We start from the raw sequence: 22,961 nt of genomic DNA, 5'->3' as shown, positions 1-22,961 counted from the left end.
CCATGCTCTCACCAGGGCTCAGCACTCTTTGCATAAGGACTCTGGAAGACAAGCATACCTTCCATAGGAATGGTTTTACTTAACTCAATAAAGAGTCATCATTGCCCCAAAGGGAACCTGGAAATCTCCCCATTGTAGCTGCTGATCTTCTAGCAAAGCAGCAAGACACAGAGGATTGGTGCTCTGTGTCCAAACAGTTTCCAGTTCTGCGATACCTATGAAGGCTGAGAGTTCCCTAAGGCTCTTTTGGGGAGAAGAGGCATGGAAAGGAAGGGCCCCTGAGAAGCAGGGCAGTGAACAACATGCCTGGGTATGCAATAACATTAAGCACAGACCACTCGCCTTCAAGGCTGGATGGTTTTTGGAAAGGTACAAATTATGACTCGTCTTTCCTTCCCTCTCCCTGAGCACTGGCTGCTGCTTCTCTGTCCACTGACTGCCCCCAAACTCTTATTTTCATGTTCAGGCAAACAGAAACCCCATTGGGCTGCCATCACTTCAAACCACAGCCTATCTCTTTCCTCCTGTTCAATGCCAAATTTCTTGGAAGACTTCCTTCTACTTTCTGTCATCCTTAGGATAACATCTAGCTTATATCTTCTCATTAACCACAAAGTAGACAAAGGGATACGTGCACCCTGATATCTCACTTCATGTTTTCATAAAGAAAAGCACCAGGTGTGGCAGCACTGCGATCTTGAAATCCTTCTCACTGAACTGGAATGCAAGAACCCAAATGGGCAGCCAAGAATTCCTAGTGGAACCTCAGTAGTACTAAGTGGTAGAAGTAATTGAGGTGCATGGGGAATCCAGTTCTAGGCAGTACTTCTTAAAGCACATAACGGAGAAAATACACACCTGCAAATAAATGCAAATGACCAAGACCCTAGTTTAATTCTGTACCATATAGCTTCATGTTGGCAAAGCCTCCCTTGCCCCCTATGTGAGAATAGGATCATGGAATGTCCTCGTGCAACTCTTAAGCTTTAAAAGGCACTTTGCCATCATATGCACATACACCCACACACATGTACATGAAGAGAGAGAAATATGCTGTGAAATATATAATTTAAAATAAAGTTATCAATCCATATTGAAATAATTGTATTATATCTTGAAGAATTAGACCTATAACTGGGATGGCTTCCAGATCCTTTGCTCACATCCATTTTGTCAATATCCCATGAGCCCTGACTAAAAGAACTGGGCATGGGAAGTGAAGTCCAGGAAGTGGAAGATGAGTCTGGACCCCTCTGTCAAGAGGAATTGTCTCTAGACCACAGTGAGCTGACTTTGTGTCTTGTCTCCCCATTTCCCCTTTACCCCCCATGTCAGCCTCATGGTAAGAGAGAAAGGCAGGACTCTTGTATCTCAAGGTGTCTTTCTTTTTATAAGGAAATACTATTTCCTTCATAATAAGAGGAGAGAATGAGGAAAGGGAAGGATAAAGACAGGGTGACAAGGACGATCTCCTTCTGCTACCCAGGTACATCCTTACTCAGCATTGTGATGGTCTCTGCCTCACCCAATCCGCTGCCCATCTCAGCCCTCCCCTGGGTTCAGGCACCAAAGTCACTTATTTCTCCAATCAGAGCATTGGAGGCCATTTAACAGTTGGCAAAACACACACACTGATCAACCACAGTTGTGGCTGTGATACCAAACACAGATAAAATGAGCTATGACAAGTAGAGATAAGAAGTGACTCAATATTCTGTTTACAAGGGGCAGAATTTGATAAATGATAGGAGAAGTTGTTGAGGTTCTTAAGATCACGTGGAAGAAACAGTGGTGGAAACTGAGGACACAAATGAACCTCCAAGAAAGTACCTTAACATCAAAGGCATTTTTACATTAAAAATGTAAAACAATGAAACAGGATAGACTAGATAATGGATAATAGAGAAATTGCCTGAATATTGAGTTTCTTGAGTTTATATATATAAATATCCCAATATCTGAGAGTCCTTGTCATATTGTAATGCTAAATACTTGTTTTGTGATTAACTAAGAAAGAGAATAAACTGCTGATTGAATTTAATGGCTTTTGTTTGCAGTGTTCATAAAGTAGTTTTATTTTCTTATGGATTACTTGCATCTTTATTGGCACCTCCATTTAAATATTTGACTTTTTAAAATTTGCATTTTGGAATTGCCCACTTCCCATATCTCATGGGGATCCCAGAGATGCAAAATATCTTGGTACTTGTGGAGGGCAGAGATGTATGTAGATCACATCACATAACCTGCTCATTTCACAATGACTGAAAAACCTTTCTTTAACCTTCCCCCCCACAGGTAGGTTAGTCAGCCTAGGGACACTCTGTACCCAAGCACGTGTTTCCAGCCCATGTTACACACTCTTCGGTTCTGTTTCTTCTCCATCTCCTTTGCTGGTACCTCTTCTGCTAAATGCTGTAGGTCCCATGGTCCCAGACCTAACCTAATTCCTGCTTCTCCTTTTCCTTTGTTCCTTCTCCCTAAGTGACCTCATCCATTCCCATGGCTTTAAATGAAAATACATGCTGCTGACTCCCAAGTTTATATATGTATACGTGTGTGTGTGTGTATGTATCTCTAGCTTTGACCTACCTCTTAAGTAGACCCAATCCCCTACCTAACATTTTTTCCCTGAATGTCTAACAGGTGAAACAAATAAAACACTTTAATGTCTGAAATGGAACTTGTTTGATGTTCCCGCCTCCTCTCACCCCCATCCATAAGCAGAGCTGTTCTCAGTCTTCTCTGGGCTGACAGACTGTCCCAACAGTGTTCTGTGTAAGGTGTCTGCCCACCATACCCTGGGAGCCATTCACAGAGCCGTCTTTACTTCTGGCCTCCTTCCCTACCACCCACATCCAATTCATGAGCAAGCATAGTCATCTTTACCTCCAAAATAAGTCTTTAACCCCACTGCTCATCTCCAATTCCACTCCTAACACCCAGCGCCCAAGCTACCATCACCTCTTCTCAAGACTAAGCAACAGACTCCCCCCTGCCCTCAGTCTTGCCCCTCGAAGAACTTCTCTTCACCCCATGGCAATAGTCTCCTTTAAAAACCAGCAACCCATGGCATCAAAACCCTCTAGTCAACCCTACTGTACTTGGAATACCATAAAATGTGGCTGTGATCTGCAAGACCCTAGGAGATATGCTCCTTACCTCTTCAAATTCTTTCTCTGCCACAGCTTATCTACCTCTCCAAGCTCATTTTGGGCGCCCACACGTGAGGTGCTGGCCATCGGATAGTCCTAAACATGACCAGAGCTTTTCTGTCCTAAGGCCTGGATCTGGAATGCTGTTCCCTATGCTACCTTTTGTTTTGCTCTGTTTCCATTTTAATGAGTTACAAACCTGTAATGTAACAAACATCTATGTTCCTACCACTGAAAATTAATAACTGTGAATATTTGGCCATCTTTCTTTACATTTTAACCAAAAAACATAGAACACAAAAAAGTTCAATTTCTTTTTGTTCTCCCCATGTTCCATTCCCCTTACTTTGTGGGTTCCCTACTGCCCTATCCCTCCCTCTCTCCTTTCTCTCTAACACAGTCCTGACCTTGTTAAGGCATTCTCGCCTACTCACCCACCACGACATCCTCTTGTGCTTCAGCTAAAGCCAATTTTGGCCTGAGTCTGGCCAAGGAAACATGAGAGCAAGTTTCCTGGAGGCAGTGGTTCATTCTGACCCAGATTATACAGTGAAAAACGTGTGGCACTTCTTGAGGCATCTACCCTGTACTAAAGGATTTGCATTTAGAGAGTTGGGTTATTTTAATTTCTGATCCAATTCCATGTCATGAACTAAACCCAGCCTTCGAAGCCATCTGTTATCTGCTTCTCATGCCTGGTGTCTGCTCTAAAGTAAAAGCAAAGTCAACCTCAAAAAGGGAAGGAAACTTGGCTTCTGAAATGTCTTCATTCCCCTCCTCCCCCCAAAGAAAGAAGAATGCCTTGTCCTTCTGTAATAATTTTTGTTGTCAGTATATTATGTCTAAACTCAGTGCTGAGAAAGGCTCACGCAAGGCTAAGTCTCAGTTCAGATACAAAGTACTTAAAATAACAATTCCGAACTGACCTCTTTGGTTTCTCCTCTGCTTGTAGGTTGCGGAATGTTTACTTTCCTGTCATCTGTCACTGCGGCTGTCAGTGGCCTCCTGGTGGGCTATGAGCTCGGGCTCATCTCTGGGGCTCTCCTCCAGATAAGAGCCTTATTGGCCCTGACCTGCCACGAGCAGGAAATGGTGGTGAGCTCCCTTGTCATCGGGGCCCTGCTGGCCTCTCTCACTGGAGGCGTCTTCATCGACAGGTGCGGGAGAAGGGCTGCGATCATCTTGTCATCCTGCCTTCTTGGACTTGGAAGCTTTGTCCTCATACTCACACTGTCATATGTGGTCCTTATCGTGGGACGCATTGCAATAGGCGTTTCCATTTCCCTCTCTTCCATTGCCACTTGTGTTTACATCGCAGAGATTGCCCCGCAACACAGAAGAGGCCTTCTCGTGTCACTCAACGAACTGATGATTGTCATTGGCATTCTTTTGGCCTATGTTGCAAACTATGCATTTGCCAATGTTTCCCACGGTTGGAAGTATATGTTCGGTCTGGTTATTCCCCTGGGAGTCTTGCAAGCCATTGCAATGTACTTTCTTCCTCCAAGCCCTCGGTTTCTGTTGATGAAAGGACACGAGGAGGCCGCCAGCAAGGTTCTTGGAAGGTTGAGAGCAATCTCGGACACAACCGAGGAGCTCACGGTGATAAAATCATCCCTGAAAGATGAGTATCAGTATAGCTTTTGGGATCTGTTTAGGTCAAAGGACAACATGCGGACCCGAGTCATAATAGGACTTACATTGGTATTTTTTGTGCAAATCACTGGCCAGCCAAACATATTATTCTATGCATCCACCATTTTGAAGGCTGTTGGCTTTCAAAGCAATGAGGCCGCCAGCCTTGCCTCCACTGGGGTTGGGGTTGTCAAGGTCATCGGCACCATCCCAGCCACTCTTCTCGTGGACCACGTTGGCAGCAAAACCTTCCTCTGTGTAGGCTCCTCTGTGATGGCAGTTTCATTGGTTACCATGGGCATCGTAAATCTCAACATCCACATGAACTTCACCAATATCTGCAGAAGCCATAGTTCTATCAACCAGTCTTGGGGTGAGTCTGCACTTTATGAACCAGGAAACCTGTCAGCTGGCAACAACAGTCTCAGGGAGCCATTTGAAAGGATCACTTCTCACAGTTGGAGCTCCTTAATGCCCATGCGAAGTGGCATGGATAAGAGAGGGGAGGTGACCTTGGCCTCCTTACCAAAGGCTGGACTCAGCCAAACTGAACACCAGATAGTCACAGACCCTGGGGAAGTCCCAGCTTTTTTGAAATGGCTATCTTTAGTCAGCTTGCTGGTTTATGTTGCTGCTTTTTCAATTGGTCTAGGACCAAGTAAGTATTTTGTTCCTTGTTTTTCCCTTCTCTCTTCCTTTGTGTTTTGGTTTGTTAAAACTGATGAAATGCAGTATACCAGAAATGGGTTGGCTTTTGCAATGGGGATTGATTAACTTACAAGCTCATAGTTCCCAAGGCAATGAAAAATGTCCAAATTAAGGCATCAACAGGACAATACCTTCTCTGAGGACTGGCTACTGGTGAGCTTGGGCTCCTCTATCAGATAGCAAGGCACATGGTGACATCTACTAGCCCTTCTCTCCTGGGTTTTGTTGCTTCCAGCTCCTGGCTTTAGTGAATTCCCCTCAGCTTCTCTGGGACTTTTTCTGTGAGCTTCTCTTAATTTCATCTCTTAGCTTAGCTTCTCTGTATGTTTTATCCTCTTATAAAAGACTCCAGTAAGAGGATTAAGACCCAATTTGAATGAGGTGGGTCACATTTCAATAAAAATGACCTAATCCACTCCCCTCAAAAATTAAAATAAAAAAAAGTTCCCACCCATAATAGGCTTACACCTATAGGAATGAGTTAAATTTAAGAACATGATTTTCTGGGGTACATAACAGCTTCAAACTACTCTGTCTTATAAATGTTAACTTATTGCTTTTGAGCATACAGGGCTTCCTACTAGTATAGCATGCAGTATATATAACTACTAGAAGTAAGACGAGGGTAATATTGGCCATCTGCTATTTCTGTTAATGCAGAAAGTTGTACTTGGCTTATACCTGCTTGGTGGAATGTGCAGGGCTTGCTAGATGTAGTCACATTCAGCAGAAGGATATGTTTACCATTATTTGTCAGTTGAGGATACATTAACTTCAAAATTGGGGATGAACCAGACCTGGAAAGATATTTCTTGTCCAAGGGACGATGCTATTTTATGAAAGCTAAGTTTACTGGAGTAACATTTTCCTCTCTATCGTTCCGGAGTTTCTTCATAGGTGGAAGAAGAAAATCTCAAATGTTTAGATTTTTTCAAAGACATAAAAAAAAAAGAGGCATTCCAGCAATATTGAAGAAGAAGAGAATTGTTTCTTTAAGTACATTTGATTCACAAGGGTACTTGACTGTTTTTCATTAAACAAAATAATGGAAGTCTTCTCTGGTTGTTATTCCCATTCAATACAATACCAGGAAAGTTACCGGGATACAATCACAAGCCTGTTTTATTTACATGGCCAGACTATTCCAATAACAAAATTGAAATATTTCCTTTGAGCCAACATTCTTAGAGATGGATTTGGTAGAATAGGTTGTTCTTTTCACTTCTCCAGACCTTGAGCCTCACACCCAAAGTCAACACCTCTCTGTAGCGAAGTTGTAAGGGATCTTTTGTATGGTTCAGTAGAAAAAAAAAGTGCTTAGAAAACAATGACAGCCTCTCTTTCTCTCTCCCTGTTTTTTACTGAGTCTGTATTGAAACTTCTATTTACCAGGGTTAAGAAGTTCAGATAAAGGAAATTACTGGAGGGTCAGGAACAATGGCTGTTGGGTTGAGGCAGAAAGAATCTCATGGACAAATGTAGGTTTCCAGTGCTATGAACTAGACCGTGTTTCTGGAAAGAAGGCCACATTTGGGCTGGCTTGTCAGCAGGAGTTCATGAATTTTCACTTTAGTCATCCACAGCTAACTCATTAACTATCCATTCAGGTGACATATATTGAGTGACTTTTGTTTTTGTAAAACCAGGAACTATGCTAAGTACCTGGGAAACAGTCATGAGCAAGACAGACATCATCTCTAGCTTCAAGGAGATTATAGCTCGAAGGACGTTGCTGCACTCCTTGTGTTTGCTTCTTCCTGTTCAGCAACCAGCAGATTTTCCCTGCCTGATGCTCATTTAATCAATAACTGGATTTGCACATGCTGATATGGCCCCTCAGCCTCAACTCTGCCACCTCATCCTTAAACATCTTCTCCAAGTCTTAGGTGGATGCTTGATCTGCCTCTGGTGCAATCAGCTGTGGTGAGATTGGGTCACCTGGTCTAACCCATGGATAACCAAAAGCTGGGCTTCTATCTGGCATGATAAGCAGGCAGATTTCTCCAGAGGGACTGTGAATGGGCAGACAGAGTAAACATTCCAATATGTTAAGCCTCTGACACTCCAAATGGTTCCTTAGAGAAAACTAAGGAACCATTAATGATAAGCATCATTAATGAACCTAGAAACCACGTTTTCTGGAAACATATACAAACTACCACATCTTGTAATAGATGTGGTATGTATGTATGTATGTATGAGGTATGTATGAGGCTACTCTTACACATTAAGTTAATGACGTTTGAACACACATTTTATTTATTCTTTATATCCAGAAACTCTGAAAGGTATCAGAAGGGCAAGATATAGGTGCTATCTTGTACCAAGGAACAACTTAACTTTGTTTGTGAAAGTTTTTCTATATTAACAAGTACAATAAGTTACTCATTTGATAAACTTCACATGGTAGTTATTGTTCCATTGATTTATTTGCCTACATGCCATTTAGGGGTTGGGTTGGTTATAGTCTATATTCGTCATAAAACTAAAAATATTTTCCTTCTTTACCTCAATTTTCTTGACCCAATTTTTTGAAACATCTAGAATCCAGCCAATGTTGACCAAAAAGAAAGAGATGTTTTTTAAGTTTTAACTGAAGGAAACCAAACTGGCAGAGTTCATTCATGGCACTTATTGAAATGAGAGACTTTAATCTTAGACTTCCAGAACCAACCTATTCATGATTAGAGTTTGCTCAGCTTCAGGTTAAAATCTTTCTTTAGTTTCTCCATAACTTTGAAAACCACAGCAAAAAAATTTTTTTTAAATAAGAAAATAAAACCACAACAGATCCTTCAGTCTCATTAACATATTAGTCAATGCATTATTGTATAACAACAGGGTTTCCCTTTCCAGGAAACTCAATCTGACTTTGATAAAAATCACTGGAGGCTTTTTGTGACTTACCTTCTAGAATATCTAGAGTGGTAGTCTACACTAATTCTTTTAAGATGTCATTTAAGCTTTAAATTTGACTAATATTTCTTGACATCTAAGTGTCAAACACTGTGGCAGGGAGCTTTACATACTTTGGAGTCCTTCATTTTCCCTTTACAACAAACCTGTGAAGAAAAAAGTAGTCACTAAATTTTGCAGAGAGGTTAAATGATTTGCCTAAACAACTGGAAATAACAATTGTTTTTTGAAATTCAGTGTTAATCATATTCCAGAACAAGACTAAGCAGTCCCGTGTTGGCCATAGATGTAATTAACTGACTATACATGCAAAGCCATCTGTGAAATACCTTCACAGTAACAATCAGGCCAGTTCTTGCTTGATTAAACAATTGGACATCATAACCTAGCTAAGTTGATACATGAACTTAACCATCACAGTTCTCTCTATGCACATACAATAGAAGAAGTAATTAGTCTCTGCAATAGCTAGAGCAGGGTAGTTCTGAGCTGTGGAGGGGTGGGGGTGAAGGTTCCAGGGTCAGCTAACTAAATCCTATTTCTCCAGACCGTATTGCAGCCAGTACATTAATATTGATCCTCAGTCTATTATGATGCCAGTTAAAAATATTAAGATGCATTTTTAAATTTCATCATCCTTTGTTTGTTGGAAAAGAAGGGAAGTGCACAAAGTGCAGCCAGTTCAAGGAAGGCCTTTTATAGACAGGGCCGGGTAATCTGTGACAGTGTGAACAATTTTATCAGGGAAGTAAAACCACTGTGAGTGATATGGAAATGGGAATTTCTTATAGGGAATGCCCCACACAATTGTGGGGGAAGCTGGAAAAATCAAAGGTTTTTGGAAAGGGATGATTAGGGCATAAGACAGAAGTCTGCCTCAGGGCTGTGAAGGGAAACTGCTGAAGAAGTCTGTGGAAAACTGTTGCTTCTGATGTCAGAGAGTGGCTTAAGATTTGAAGATCAGTAGGTGGGTATTTGGGCAGAAAAGCAGCCCTAAAAGCAAGGGCAAGCAAAGACAAGCTGAAGCCTGCTGGGACGAGCTGGAATCTCTGAAACCAAACTGGACCCCACATCTACCTCTCACAGAATCAACCCCAATGAGGCAGGTCACCTGCAGAAAAGCTGGTGCCCTTTGCCACAGAGCTGCATCAGTATGTCTGGCCTTGGACTTTGAAGAATTGAAGGAGGAGATCTGGTCTACCTAGCTGCTCCCCCAAGCCAAGGAGAGCCTTCTTGTCAAGTGAGTTACAAAGTGAGCAGACTGCAGCAATGTTTAGGTCCCCACACCAACCTGGCCTCAAGGGCAGCTGTTTGTTCACTCTGGCCTTCCAAATTTCATTCAAATTTCTCTTCCTGCCAATCCTAACCCAAACTACACAGGGAAGGAATGCCGGGAAATAGAGTTCTGGCTTAGATAAACAAACACGGTGCAAAATCACGGCAGTAATAAATTCTGGAATAAGAGAGAATAGATTCGAATTTGGAAATGGAAATACTATTTCAAAAGGTCAAAGCCCCTGGATTCTGTTGTATAATTGCTATCATTGACATTTATTTCTTTTAATTAAATTAAATTTTAATTAATATTAAAATTTATTACTAGCTTCCATTTCCTGTACTTCTAAAAATGAGATGAAGTCATTTCATTAATGTCTCTTGGCTTTTGTTTCTTTAGTTATAAAACTAAAAAAGCACCCTTTTGCAAAATGCACTATAAAAGCATTGATATTTATTTTCTCAGGAATGTTAATTTTCTCCCTTGGGCTCCCTCTTATCTCCAGTTCCATCCCTTCACATGATTTCCGGTTCTTTTTTCCAACTCAGTTCTAGACTTTTCCAATTTGATGTTTCACTGTTGTCTAAACACAGCAAGCCTGCCACTGGATATTCGCACCCCCTCCCCCTTATACCAGGGCCCCTTACAACTTCCCATTCTTTTTTCATGGGATAGCCATTCTTCCAGTTACTTAGGACAGACACTTGGGGCCCTATCCTAATCCAGTCAATGACCGAATGCTTTTTGGATTTCCCCTCAAGAATGGCTCCTGTATTTATCTTTCCTCTCCATTTCTGCTATCCAAGGCTACCCCTCACTATCTCATTCCTAGATAACTGGGAAAAAAGAAGTCCTTTTTCCATTCTAACCCTTCTAATGTCCATCAATTCTCCATAGCAGTATTCCTAAAATAGCATTTTCCTCATGTCACTAATGTTCACATATCTTTCATGGCTTCCTACTTTCTACCATATCACAGAAGTCAAATAATTTATGAGATGAAAAGCAGATTAGAAATAATCTAGTCTAACATTATCCTTTTATATAAGAAGGAAACCAGGAACTCAGAGAGATGGAAGTCCCACAGATTAGGACTCAGGCTTCTGGAGTCTAATTCCTATGCTCTTTCCACTGCTGTACCACACATCCTTGAGGGCAAAACTCTGCCTAGTTATCAAGGTTCTCAGTGGTAGGTTGAATGGTGACCCTCCAAAAAAAGGCTCACATTCCAATTTCAGAAGCTATCAGTATGATCTTGGCAAAGGGGACTTTTCAGATGTAATTAAGACTATCCAGATGAGATCATCCTGGTTTATCCAGATGGACCCTAAATCCAATCACAATAGTCCTCATGTCCTCATGCACACAGGGGAGGGACATAGGGAGAGAAGGAGAAGGCCATCTGCAGACAGAAGCAGAGATGGAGTTAAGTAGCCACATTCTCAAGAATATCTGGAGCTACCAGATGTTGGAAGAGCAAGGAAAAATTCTCCTGTAGAACCTTGGCAGGGAGAATGGGCCCCTGCTGACACGTTGGTTTTAGACTTCTGGCATCCAGAACTGTGAGAGGAGAAATTTCTGTTGCTTTAAGACACCTAGTTTACGGTGCTTTGTTACGGTACCTAAGAATCTAAGAAACCCTCCATCATCTCACGCTACTCTTTTTGGTGCCCCTATATAGCACAACTCCAGGGAGAGCTATTTGCCGTATGTTCTATGGAAGTTGGGCTCCAGGGCCACCATTCTCATGGAAGCCCATATAGACTCCACATAGAGAAAAAAAGAACATGAGAGGGTACTTAATTTATTTGGGTTCCTTTGCTTCCTACTGCTCTACACTCAAGTCAATAGACAAAGCATTTGTTGACGTCTCTTTTCCTCCCCCCTCTACTCACCCCAAATCTTTCCTATCTTCCATGCTCAATGAAAGTCTAATCTCCTCCATGAATCCACTCCATTTCCTAGAGGACTTTGTTTGTACAAACTACTACTAGGGTATCAGTAGTGTAGAGTAATTCAGTTCTGTGCTACCAAGAGCCTGAATTTAAAGTCAGGAAATCTGAGTTCTTCCTCTGGCTCTTCGGCATTTTTCTTCCCCGGGGCTGTTCTTAATCATGAAATTGGTGTAGTTCCTCATAGATTATAAGTGAGCCTCAAATGACCTAGTGCAATGAGAGTGTTTAGGATGCTATAAAGTATGATGTAAATGCTGTCACAATGTGGTCCTTATTTATATAATGGATGGCTTCTGTATGTTTGTTTGGTTTCTTACCTAGACTAGAGTTACCAGATTGTAAATTCTTTGAGGGAAGAAATGACGTCTCCTATTTTTCTCTCTGTCCCTACAGAGTGGCTATGGCATATGTCCATCTGCAAACCGTGCTGGGTAATATTTGTGCTTTTGAAAGGAGTTGGGGAGTGAGAGGAGATGTGCTTTAAAACTAAGATGCAGACCTAGTAAAGACATTAAAGTGGGCCTGTTAACATGGGTCAAACCATGTGGTGGGCAGGCTAAGCACTAAGTAAGCTAAGAATGCTCAGCTGCCAAAGAAACTCCTGTTCCTGAAAGGGGCCAACACAAGGTTTTTTGCAGAGCAATCTATCATTTGGACATTTTTGTTGTTTTTTTTTTTCACATGGGCAGGCACCAGGAATCGAACCCATGCCAGAACTCTGCCTGCTGAGCCACCGTGGCCCACCCTGGACGTAATTTTAAAAATCTCTTTCTGTTTTTATCTGTAAGAAAAGATGCAGGGCTGACATAAGTAGAGCTCAGAAGCAGCAAGTGGGAGGCATTTAGGACTTTCCTTTGTTAAGTCATAAATAGTTATTTGGGAATTGCAGCCTCAGAGTGCTCAAATGTAGTCCCAGATTGTTTGGACACAGGCTTTTGGCTACAACAAGGGGAAGAGTCTTTTGGAGAATTTTTAGACCAACACGAATGCTAGTGAGATGCAGAATCAAAGTTAAAGGAGGTTTGGGCATGGGAAAGGGGTAAAAAACCCTGGTCCAGCTCATGTTTTCTCCAACCTATAACCATAACTGCAGGGCCAACAACTGACCTGGGCATTTGTGTGTGAATCCAGGAGACATGCTGTCCAAGCCAGAAATCCCAATCGCCCTCTCTAGAGAGAACCATGAGTCATTTCACATTGGTAGTTTGGGGCTAGGGATTCCCCTGGAGTTTTGAGAAGGGGTCCAAGTAATTATCATTTTTCTTTCTAATTAAGGGTCAATAAGGTCAATAATTTTTGTACACCTTCATGTCGTAGTTTCTTTTTCTTTCTTTCCTAAAGAAAACATGCCATAAATATGCCAAGCTTATCTATAAAATTGTATCCTCAAGTATTGTACAAGTTGGAGTTGAATGAAGACTTTTATTAGGAAACGAGCTTTTGATACCAGACCTTGAATGCATTATCAAACTTATTAACTTGATGTGATTACAACTTATGTATTTCCTTTAGAGAGTTTGCTTGTAATAGAAGCAAATCCTTTGTGCAAATAGAGGTATAAATGGGAAAGTACTCAGTGTTCTAAAGTAAAATTGAAAGCAAGATTAAGCAATCCTTATTAATCCTTCTTAAATATGGATTGACTTAAAACAACATTCCTCAATGGTATTAGATCATGGCAGGGTTTTCTTCTGCCACAAAAGTGTTTTTATTCTTAGGTTAAAGTGTATGCCCTAAATATTTTCTTTTCTGGCCCTCTCTTTCCCTATGTGTAAAATAATGGAGTTGTCTTAGAATCTAGAATTCAGGAGGGTGTATACATTTGGTATCAATTCACCTTAGGAATTTTATTTTCTATATTTAGAATATTATTCTAAGAAAGAGTCCATAGGCTTCACCAGATTGCCAAAAGGGTTGATGAACCCAAAACATTTAAGAGCCCTGCCCTCGATTTCTTTGTAACTAATACTAGAACTCTCCCCTCAAATAAAGTCAGTGTACATACTCCACTGCCTTTATTAAAGACTTCGATGACCTATTCTTTGTCCTTACCTTATCTTTGCATCAATCACTTCAAAATAAGTTTGGAGTCTTAACCTCCCTCTTTGTAGTGTTTCTGATCATTATCTCAGCTCCTTTTTACTGAGAATTTTTCCATCACGATTCAAGCTTCAGGGTGGAACCACCTATTCCTGACTTTGTGAGGACATAAAAAGCCACAGAGAGATTTCTTTTCTGCTCATGCTTCAAAAGTTAAGTACAGATGAGCCCAAACCAAGATGTAAAGTTATTATCCCATGAATTCATTTGAGATGACACTTCTGGAGCAACCAAACCTTCCTCAAAATGGCCACTGTAACTCTGAAAACCATGTGGCTTTTCTTTTTACAAAAATCGATAGGGCTTTTTAAATCCCCAAATCATATTTACATAAATTAGTTCATTAACCTTCTCTTCTGTCTCATGAATCTTCTCTTCATTATGAGCAGATGGAAGAAATTTGTTCAAGGTCTCATATTCAATTTGGTCCCGAGGCTGAGGCTGTCACCCTTCATGCATTCTGAAGACAGAATGACCAATGACCAAAGCATCGGTCAATGTTTTCTACCAGTTCAGAAGACTGAAGGAGGGAGGGATTCAAGCAAGAAAGCACCCTGGAGTCACAGAGAGGAGAACAGAAAGGAGAGAGCTGCGGGAGTTCACTCAGACACCCACTCCTTTGGCAGGTGTGTAGTGCTTGCCCACTCTGCCCTGGCACTACACCTGGTGCTGGAGAGACCAGGATGAAGGGCTGAGCCCCACCTCAGCCTTGTGGAGCTGGCGGGGAAGGCTGGCAAAAGCAAGATGATTCCAGAGGAAGATGAGTACCACCTTTTAGGTGGAAAGAAGAGTGATAAAGAAAAGCAAACAAGCGAACAAGCATGCTTAGGGGAAGGCTGCTTCAGCTATGATGGCCATAGAAGGCCCTTCACAATGGGGACATTTGCACCAAAGTTTGTATGACATGAGTGGCAAGAAGGTCTGGGAGGAGGGATTTTTAAGCAGGGACAGCAGCAGGTCAAATGGCCTGGAGAGGGACATGAGCTTGGGGAGCTAGGAAAAGAGCACAGAAGCCTATTGATGCCTTCTAATAGAGTGTTTGAAGGATGTGTACAGCTGGTATCAGCTGCCTGACATGGAATGCCAGTACCATCAGTGTAGGGCTTTGGGAAAGTCAATGTCTCTGGGCTTCAGTTTCCTCATCTAGGGAAATGGGCAATAGTACTGACCTATTAGCATGATCATGGAGATTAAATGAAGCAATCCCAAGCAAAATGCACCTCATTCAAGTCTGGGGTGAGGCGTGGACTCAGTACACTTAGTTATTAGTGTTATCACAGGCCTGGCAGTAGCCTAGACGGATGAATAGCTCTGGTTGTGCCAGCTCTGACAACACAAACATTCTCCTTTGTTCGTCGTGTACAGAAAGTGCTCCCTGGTTCTCTGTTGAATTGTGCTGCCATGATCACCTTCCTACCTTTCTGTGAACCACTCCAGTTGGGCCAAGATTAAACAGAAGAGACTTTTGGCTTTGGGAAATCGGTCCTTCCTGGATCACCTACAGTCAAGAGGGCTTCCCAGGAAACCAGACAGGTTTTAAAAGAAGTCATCCGGCTTTGGTGTGGTGTAGGTTATGGTGAAGGATGTGGTTTGGGCTGAGAACCCCCAAAGTCAGTTCACTCTCCTAAGCTGATGCAACTAGCTTGGACTCCTGCTGCGTGCACACGTGGATTGTGTCCATGTGATCACTGTGGTTTCCTGAAGTCTGACACAGGGCATGGCCACAATAGGGCTTAATACATATTTGTTATCTGAATCAAAGAAGTGTTTCTAGAATTCCCTCAGTTTCTGTGATTCAGGGGATGCTCTCCAAACTGGGGTTGAGAGGACCCAATCTCCTCTGGTATGAATCTGAGTCTCTATGTAGGGAATGGGAGGTGAATGTGGTTTATATGTAATAGCATATCTGAAAAAAGCCACTCAATTGAGGATACAGGGCCATGTTTCAAATTTATGAAAATTTAAGTGATTTTTTAAAATTTTAGAATGTTAGACAAAACGTTCATTTCCAAGTTTTTCCATTTTTTTCCCCCAGATATGAGGCCCATGGCCTTCAATTAAAAAAAAAAAAAAAAAGACTGGGGTTAGTGATATGTGGGATCATTTTTCCAACTTTGGTTTAGTAATTAAATATATTTAAATGCGACTTTTTACCAAAAAAAATAATAATAATAATAATAAAATAAATAAAAATTAAAAAAGGATTTGAGGCAATTCCTTTATGGTTTTTCAAAGAGAAATATGTGATCCTCTGAACCTGGAATTTGGGGGGAGGGAGTGGTTTTTTTGTTTTTGTTTAACCTCATTAGCATTAGGGTGTCTAAAAGTATTTCGATGGATTATTTCAGGCTTCAGAATTGCGTCATATCCTTCAGATGTGTTTTGGGAGTCCAAAGTGAATAATAACAAAAGACCTTTGTTTGAAACTCCTATCAGCCCACTACGCGGCGGCGGCGGGAATGGGCGGGCGCGGTATCTGGGGGAAGTCCCTAGGGGGGGGGCCGGGGAAGCCGGGAGGTGACTGGCGGCGAGGGTAGGGGAGAGTACGGTTTGGGGAGATCGTCTTAGATGGAAGAGGGCGGAGACAGCGTTTAGCGGTTTCTCTTTGGGAGGCGGGCTTCCCCGCCTGAGTTTTCCACCGTCCTTTCCCCTAGTTCTGAGCTTTCGCGAAGGTGCCGGGTCAGAGTTCGCGCACCTCCCTTCAAGGAGGGGAGCTCAGACGATAATGTAGTCAGAACGTTTCAATCTGGGAATTTTGAGGGCAGAGAGTGCAATAGAAAGGTGTGCGTGTGTGTGGAGACAGGGTCGGGAGTGAAATTACTCCCCCATCTCTAGCCTCATTTGTTATACTCTTGGAGTTCTCGAGAGAAAAGGTGACTATTAACCTAGGTTCTGTTGGGCCTGTGCGCCCTTGGCTTGAGGGCGGGAAGTTTACCTCGTCGTATTTGATCCCCGGGGTCCAGACTTCATCAAGCTCTTGCTGAATCCCGTTCGCCCCATATTTCACTCACGCAGGAAAATCAGCACCCGGTCAGATCTAGATGGGTGGGAAGTATCGTTAATAGGACTGTAGTTGAGCACCAATGATTGCATCAGTTTCCATGCTCTTAGGGGAAGAAAACCCAATAGAGACAATTGGTCTATGCCAAAATCTACACTTTATGTAATGTAGTTTGGTTCTCTGCACTTCGTGGAGTTTATAATTTGTAGTTTGTACATTTCTTTTTTAAGAAAAAAAAAATCAGAAGACGGGAAGGCCAGGACTTTAGTAAAGATTAATCTCTTGACACTTAAAACAGGGCATCAGAAATTGCAGTATTATTCCAAGTATTTAACTTACAACAACCAGTTACTTAACTGTTCATGCTCTATGCAAACCCTAGTTATTTTGGGGACTATGGCTTCAAATGGAGAGCCTATCAAATTGTCGCATGTCTGGGAACTAGTGCAGAACAGTATAGTCGGTTCAGCAGCAAACAGAAGAAGCTACTGAAGCAACTGAAATTTCCAGAATGCCTAGAAAAAAAGGTGGGCATGAGCAAAGTAAATTTGGAGGTTATAAAGCCCTGGATAAAAAAAACGAGTAACAGGAATCCTTGGATTTGAAGATGATGTTGTGATTGAGTTTATATTTAACCAGCTGGAAGTAAAGAATCCAGACTCCAAAATGATGCAAATCAACCTGACTGGATTTTTTAATAGAAAAAAATGCTAGAGAATTAATGGGAGAACTGTGGCCCCTGCTGTTAAGTGCACAAGAAAACATTGCTGGAATCCCTTCTGCTTTCCTAGAACTGAAGAAAGCAGAAATAAAGCAGAGACAGATTGAACAAGAAAAATTGGCATCTATGAAAAAGCAAGATGAAGACAAAGATAAGAGGGATAAGGAAGAAAAAGAAAGCAGCAGAGAAAAAAGGGAAAGGTCTCGAAGCCCAAGAAGACGCAAATCACGATCTCCTTCCCCTAGAAGACCATCTTCCCCTGTCAGGAGAGAGAGAAAGCGCAGTCATTCTCGATCTCCCCGTCACAGAACCAAGAGCCGGAGTCCTTCCCCTGCTCCAGAAAAGAAGGAGAAAACTCCAGAGCTCCCAGAACCTTCAGTAAAAGTAAAAGAACCTTCAGTACAAGAAGCCACTTCTACTAGTGACATCCTGAAAGTTCCTAAGCCTGAACCTGTACCAGAACCTAAAGAACCTTCTCCAGAAAAAAATTCCAAAAAGGAAAAGGCTCGACCAAGATCTCGGTCACGTCCAAATCAAGGTCCGGGACTCGTTGCCGCTCTCCGTCTCATACTTGATCTAGACAGCGCCATAGATCCCGATCAAGATCATATTCACCTAGAAGGGGGCCAAGCCCACGACGACGGCCTTCTCCTCGGAGAAGAACTCCACCAAGACGAACGCCTCCTCCACCAAGGCATAGAAGGAGTAGATCTCCAGTGAGACGAAGAAGGCGCTCATCAGCATCCTAGTCTGGGAGTAGCTCATCATCATCTTCTTCTCGTTCCCGGCCACCACCAAAGAAGCCTCCCAAGAGGACATCTAGTCCCCCTCGAAAAACTCGTAGGTTATCTCCTTCAACACGTCTTCTGAGGGGAAGGCACCAGCCTTCACCTCCATCAACTCCACCGCCAAAAGCTCATCATTCCCCAACACCCCAGCAGTCAAACCCTACCAGAAAAAGTCGTGTTTCTGTCTCTCCAGGGAGAGCTTCAAGTAAAGTGACAAAACATAAGGGTACTGAGAAAAGAGAGTCTCCTTCACCAGCACCCAAGCCTAGAAAAGTAGAATTGTCTGAATCCGAAGATAAAGGTGGCAAGATGGCAGCAGCAGACTCTGTGCAGCAGAGGCGCCAGTATAGACGACAAAACCAGCCGTCTTCATCTGACTCCGGCTCCTCCTCCTCCTCAGAAGATGAGCGACCCAAGAAGTCTCCTGTGAAAAATGGTGAGGTAGGCAGACGGCGGAGACATTCCCCTTCCCGGAGTGCCTCTCCATCACCACGAAAGCGCCAGAAGGAGACTTCCCTTCGGATGCAGATGGGAAAGCGATGGCAATCGCCAAGGACTAAAAGTGGTAGACGGAGAAGAAGTGCCTCCCCACCACCTGCCAGAAGGTGACGTTCTCCTTCTCCAGCTCCTCCTCGGCGACGCAGATCTCCCACACCACCACCTCGACGAAGGACTGCTTCTCCTCCGCCACGTCGGCGCTCACCTTCCCCGAGAAGATGCTCTCCTCCAATACAGAGAAGATACTCTCCTTCTCCACCTCCAAAGAGAAGAACAGCTTCTCCCCCTCCCCCTCCTAAAAGAAGGGCATCACCATCTCCACCGCCAAAGTGTAGGGTCTCCCATTTTCCACCTCTCAAACAAAGAAGCTCCCCCGTCACCAAGAGACGTTCACCATCGTTATCATCAAAACATAGGAAGGGGTCTTCCCCAAGCCGATCCACCCGGGAAGCCCGATCTGCACAACCGAACAAACGGCATTCGCCCTCACCACGGCCTCGAGCTCCTCAGACCACCTCAAGCCCTCCCCCCATTCGAAGAGGAGCATCATCATCACCCCAAAGAAGGCAGTCCCCATCTCCAAGTACTAGGCCCATTAGGAGAGTCTCCAGAACTCCGGAACCCAAAAAGATAAAAAAGGCTGCCTCACCAAGTCCACAGTCTGTACAGAGGGTCTCATCCTCTCGCTCTGTCTCAGGATCTCCTGAGCCAGCAGCTAAAACACCCCAAGCACCTCCATCCCCTGTTCAGTCTCAGTCACCCTCTACAAACTGGTCACCAGCGGTACCAGTCAAAAAGGCTAAGAGCCCAACACCAAGCCCATCTCCAGCAAGGAATTCAGACCAGGAAGGAGGCGGGAAGAAAAAGAAGGACAAGAAACACAAAAAGGAGAAGAAGCACAAAAAACACAAGAAGGAAAAGGCTGTGGCTGCAGCTGCTGCAGCTGTTGTAATCCCTGCAGCCGCTGCTCCCACAACTACATCAGCACAGGAAGAACCAGAGGCAGAGCCAGAAAAGGAGACTGAAAGTGAAGCTGAAGATAACCTTGATGACTTAGAAAAGCACCTGCGTGAAAAGGCCCTGAGATCAATGCAGAAGGCTCAAGTGTCCCCACAGTCTTAGGTGGAAATGTTTGTTATGATGTAAATTTTATTTGATTTGTATGCAATTTAATTTCAAAATTGCTAAAATGTGTTTGAGCTTTAGACTATAACCTTTGTTGTAATAATTGCTAGGTTGAAGTTCACCATGTAAAAAAAGGGGGCATGGATTTACATCACAAAAAGTGTCCACAGTGTATTAGTGAAGTTCTTTCATTGACAGTTCACATAAATTCATTTAGAGTGAAATATTCTAAGCCAAAAAAAAAAAATCCTCTTTTTAAAAAGGGGGTTTAGATATGGTTGGCATTCTTATGGTTCTTTTAATGCCTCTGGCTATTCCCAGCATTGGTGTTTTTTTCCTCTCTTTTGAGTCTTAGCACCCATTTAAGTTACGATGCCTCCGACCCAGTATGGTTTGTAAGCTTGCCCAGAAATAAGACCACTGTTTGAACTGCCACAAAAGTATAAATGACTATTTTAATGCCACAATCTTTCCTGTTGCCTGTGGAGTCTCTGCTGAAATGAATCAAGATTTGAACTCTAGGGGTAAGACAGAAAATGAAAGCATGTTGTTTGCCAGGACACTGTGGGTTTATATTGATGTGTAACAAGTTGATTTGGAACACTGGAATTTCATTCTATTCTGGTTTTGGTGTTTTGGTTTTTTTTCCCTCCTTTTCTTTTGTAAAGGCAATTATCTACTCCCAGGAAGGATCCTTCAGTTATATAAACTTTTGTTTTATGAAATGTCATGGGTCCATTCAAAATTTTGTCTTGTACTTCCATTTGATACACACGACTTTCAGAGCTCTTGTATTTGGAAGGCTGGAAGGGTCTAGACTTTGAAATAGTGTTTGTTTTCATTCTTTTTGTTTTTTTGTTGGTTTGTTTGTTTTTTGGGTTTTTTTAACTAAAGCTATATAAAGCTTGTGGATTAAACAATAAATTTCTAAATTAAAAAAATCATATCAAAGCCACATGTAATTAAACTGTCAAGAACTGCAAAAGAACTGAGATTTTACTCCACTTGCAAGCTAACAAGTTAGCCTGTTGCAGTTTCACAGACACTGGCAAAGATAGGAGACCCCTTTGTCAGAGACAAAGGACAGTTCATTACTCATTGCAATAGCAATAGCCAGAATATCAGTATTTACTTTAGTCCCTTAAGTCCCTAGCCCCAAAGTGCAACACGAAGAGGCCAGGTGACACATGCACACGCAATGGGTTGATCTACAAGAGAGGAGTCCTACGCTTAGGGAACCCAACTATTTTATAATGGACAGTAGGCAGCCTGTTCTTTTTCCCTGAGGAAGACATTCTCTTTGCTTTCCTGGACAGTAAACAAACCTGCCCTTTGCTCCAGAAAGAGGCCCTATATCTTCCAAAGCTGTTTGTTAAATAAACATTCTTGCAAAGATAATCCAGAACAAAGGCAGTCATTGCCACTGCTTTCAAGACATGCAGAGACATAAAAGACCCATGGAGAATTGTCTTTCAACTCAAGTATCCTAAAAATACCCTTCTTCTGTTTAAAATGAGACAATAGAATTTTTTTTTAAAAAGCTAGTTTTTTGTTTTGTCTTGTCTTATGGAGTTTAACCAGGCTTTTGGGGGATGGGTGTTATGGTTTGGTAAAGCTGATGAAATACCAGAAATGGACTGACTTTTGACAATGGAGATGTATTAGCTTACAAGTTTACATTTCTAAGGTCATGAAAATGTCCAAATTAAAGCATCAACAGGATCATACCTTCTCTGAAGAGTGGGTACCATGAACTTGGACTCCTCTGTCAGATAGCAAGGCACATGGCTATAGCTGCTGGTCTTTCTCTTCTGAGTTTCATTGCTTCTATCTTCTGGCTTCAGTGGTTTCCTCCTTCAGCAGCTTCCTCCCTCAGCTTCGCTGAGGCTTTTTCTGTTGAGCTCTCTTAATTTCATCTCTTAGCTTAGCTTCTGTTACTGGAGTTCTTTATAAACGGATTAAGACCCATCTTGAACAAGGTGGGTCACATCTCAATTGAAATAACTTAATCAAAAGGTCCCACCTACAATAAGACCTACAGGAGTGAATTAAATTTAAGAACATAATTTCCTGGGGTCCATAACAGCTTCAAAGTACCACAATGGGCATTGGTTGGAAGCATTAAGAGTCATCTGCCATAACACTTAAACTTAGATTTTATACCCAATTGACTCCAGCTCTTCAAAAAGAAATTGTTCGTGTGATATTTCCACAGCTAAAGGCTATGACAGCTTCAGGGGTGTGGAACAGCAGGTTCTAACTTGGAAGATTACTTAGCTGTTTCACTCCAAGTTATAGTGGGTTTAGGACCAAGACATTTATTTACACACTAGAGGTCCATCAAATGCATCAAAAGAAATTTTGATATTTCTTCTTTGCTTCTAGGTTCCAGGCCCCTAACTTTCAGACCCGACACAGTTAGAGCCTTTGGAGTTGCTCATCTTCCTTTTCCACCATTCTTATGAATAATTACACATTTTTAGTGAAAAGGTGTATTGCATAAATTACTTTTAAACAGGAGAGTTTTATTATTAAATGTAGCCATTATACAGTAATATTCACATATAAGTTACGTGTAAGTGACTACATTCCAAATCTTTCAAAGCTTTTTGTTTTTTTTCCTTTTAAACCTCAGTTTTCAGTTATTAATATTCCTCTACACCCGCTCCCTTTCCCCAATTAATTAAATTAAAGGTCATTCATGTTTGGTGAATTGGCAAAGTATCTGATTCTCTGGTGTTAATCATGCAAATAATGCAAAGTAAACAAAAAATAGCTTCCATATGGTTCTATACGACATTTATATCCAAGCAAAAGAAAGAGGAGAAACTTCAAGAAATATGTGCAAATAATTAATTAAATCCCATCTTCCCCTTGAGTGAGATGATGCAGCAGAGGTCCTAACAAACCAGAAAAATCTGAACCTGCACTTTGGTAGCATAAACACAATTAAACTCAAAATGAAATGACACCATCAGTAACGACATCACCAGCACTTTCCACATCGTACAGCTGTGCTTCATTCTCTTCACATTCCATCTCTCCAGTTATAATCCTGTGCCCTTGAAATTGATAAACATTGG

The 22,961-nt window shown here is 42.1% G+C and overlaps 1 protein-coding gene across 1 annotated transcript in view; it reads left to right on the top strand.

Moving 5' to 3' along the window:
- SLC2A12 (solute carrier family 2 member 12) overlaps positions 1-22,961 on the top strand; it is a 60,377-nt gene that overhangs the window by 12,477 nt on the left and 24,939 nt on the right. Inside the window, exon 2 of the mRNA XM_077144049.1 lies at positions 4,108-5,448. Coding sequence (XP_077000164.1) covers positions 4,108-5,448 — 1,341 coding nt within the window. The remainder of the gene's footprint in view (positions 1-4,107; positions 5,449-22,961) is intronic.

This window comes from Tamandua tetradactyla, chromosome 25 (assembly GCF_023851605.1).
Source record: "Tamandua tetradactyla isolate mTamTet1 chromosome 25, mTamTet1.pri, whole genome shotgun sequence".
NCBI classification, from domain to species: Eukaryota; Metazoa; Chordata; class Mammalia; order Pilosa; family Myrmecophagidae; genus Tamandua; species Tamandua tetradactyla.
Note: the sequence above shows the minus strand (reverse complement) of the source record. Positions and strands in the feature narration are given on the sequence as shown.